The 1607-nt window shown below is 40.8% G+C and overlaps 1 protein-coding gene across 1 annotated transcript in view; it reads right to left on the bottom strand.

The window, feature by feature from the left end:
- Positions 1–1280, bottom strand: part of LOC101848262 — a 2689-nt gene extending 1409 nt beyond the window's left edge. Inside the window, exon 1 of the mRNA XM_005112853.2 lies at positions 1101–1280. Within this exon, the coding sequence (XP_005112910.2) occupies positions 1101–1172 (72 nt within the window). The 5' untranslated portion in view covers positions 1173–1280. The remainder of the gene's footprint in view (positions 1–1100) is intronic.
- Between the last annotated feature and the right edge of the window lie 327 nt (positions 1281–1607).

The raw sequence follows: 1607 nt of genomic DNA, 5'->3' as shown, positions 1-1607 counted from the left end.
AGAAGATATGACATGGTGAATTATTTCACTTGCTTTTATATCATGTTTTGTTATTACTTTGTATTTTCCTGAAAGTCCTATTTGAAGCAACAAATCTATCACTAGCACATTGTGCTTGACATTGTTCTATAACATATAGATGTTCGAGATAAGAGTTCTTCATGTTGTATAAGTGATGGATGTTCAACCCTATCCGTACGTCGTGTTTTACTATCGTATCCATACGACGTGGTGAACTCTGTGCCCCCACTTTCAAAAGAGGAAATTTACTCGTTAATTCGATCCGTTCGCTTTGCATAGTTGTCTGTCAAAATGATGTTTTGAGAAATTCTGAAAGTTTCAAAGAGATCTTCGTACTAGAAGTATTCTAAAATGTGAAGAATACAACCCCTGGGGTACAAAATGACACCAGGCGTACGGATAGGGTTAAGATAAGAATTCATTATGATGTTGTATGAGAGACAGGTGTTTACGATAGAGTTAATACTGTTCTATAAGAGATGGATGTTTAAGATAGAGTTGATTCTGTTCTTTCAAAGATGGATGTTTAGGACAGAGTTCATCAAACTAGTAGAATCAAACAAACCATTTCCAAACAGGGAAAACGGCATACTCAGCACAATTGTAATCTCATAACGAGTTTGAACTTTAAAAAAATGATCGCACTGTTTGGCCTTTCAACGAGTCTACCAGTGTTCTCATCTTACTTCTGTGATAGATTTGAAACAATGGTGAAATTGTATATTATGCTTAACGCCCCTGTCGACACTGTTAGGTTATTAAAGAGGCCATACCTTTGAGTATAACGTCCATCTCCGAAAGGACCGAGCAAAATGGGAATTTCGTGTGAAGTGCCTTTCCCAAGGACACAACGTCGGACCGAGCTGAGGCTCGAACCCCCGAACCCGTAATCTCACGATTTGAGGTCCGGTAGCCTAACCAATTTTATACGCTTGGGAAGAAAGTTTTTTTTTTGGGTGCTCTTTTCTTTAGTTTTTAAAAATCGTCTCCTAATTTCTATAAATACGAATCGTATCTGCACTTGCTCGTGTTGAAAAGGGGCGTACACTGAGTACCATGACAAGGGGAAAGAACTTACCGGCGATGGCGGCGAAGGTGAGGTAAGCCACCTTGATGTAGATGCGCTGCCACAGTGGTCGGAAGACCAGCATGATGATCTTAATGATATAGAGGAGGACTGTGAGGAAACCGGCGATGAACGACGGGATGATGAAGGCTCGGGCCACGAACAGTAGCGATGGGACATCGTCGAAACCTGAAGGAGGGGGAAAGGGAGGTGGGCATGGAGATGTGGTTATTTATTGTTGACGTTTTCGTTGTTGCTGTTATTGTTTTTGTTCTTATTGTTTTTGTTCTTATTGCTGTTGTTGCTGTAGATATTGGTGTTGTTGTTGTTGTTTTAGTTATTGTTGTTGTTGTTGTTGTTTTAGTTATTATTGTTGTTGTTGTTGTGGTTGTTGTTGGTGGTGGTGGTTATGTTGTCAATGTGCACCAATCATATCAACCTAAAATACAAACTTGCCACTTCCCTCCCCCCTTCCACACACACCCACAAACAAACCCTACGCCCCCCTCCACCCACCCAC

This window comes from Aplysia californica, unplaced genomic scaffold (assembly GCF_000002075.1).
Source record: "Aplysia californica isolate F4 #8 unplaced genomic scaffold, AplCal3.0 scaffold01444, whole genome shotgun sequence".
Taxonomy (NCBI): Eukaryota; Metazoa; Mollusca; class Gastropoda; order Aplysiida; family Aplysiidae; genus Aplysia; species Aplysia californica.
The sequence above is the reverse complement of the archived record's forward strand: the minus strand, read 5'-3'. Positions and strand labels throughout refer to the sequence as shown.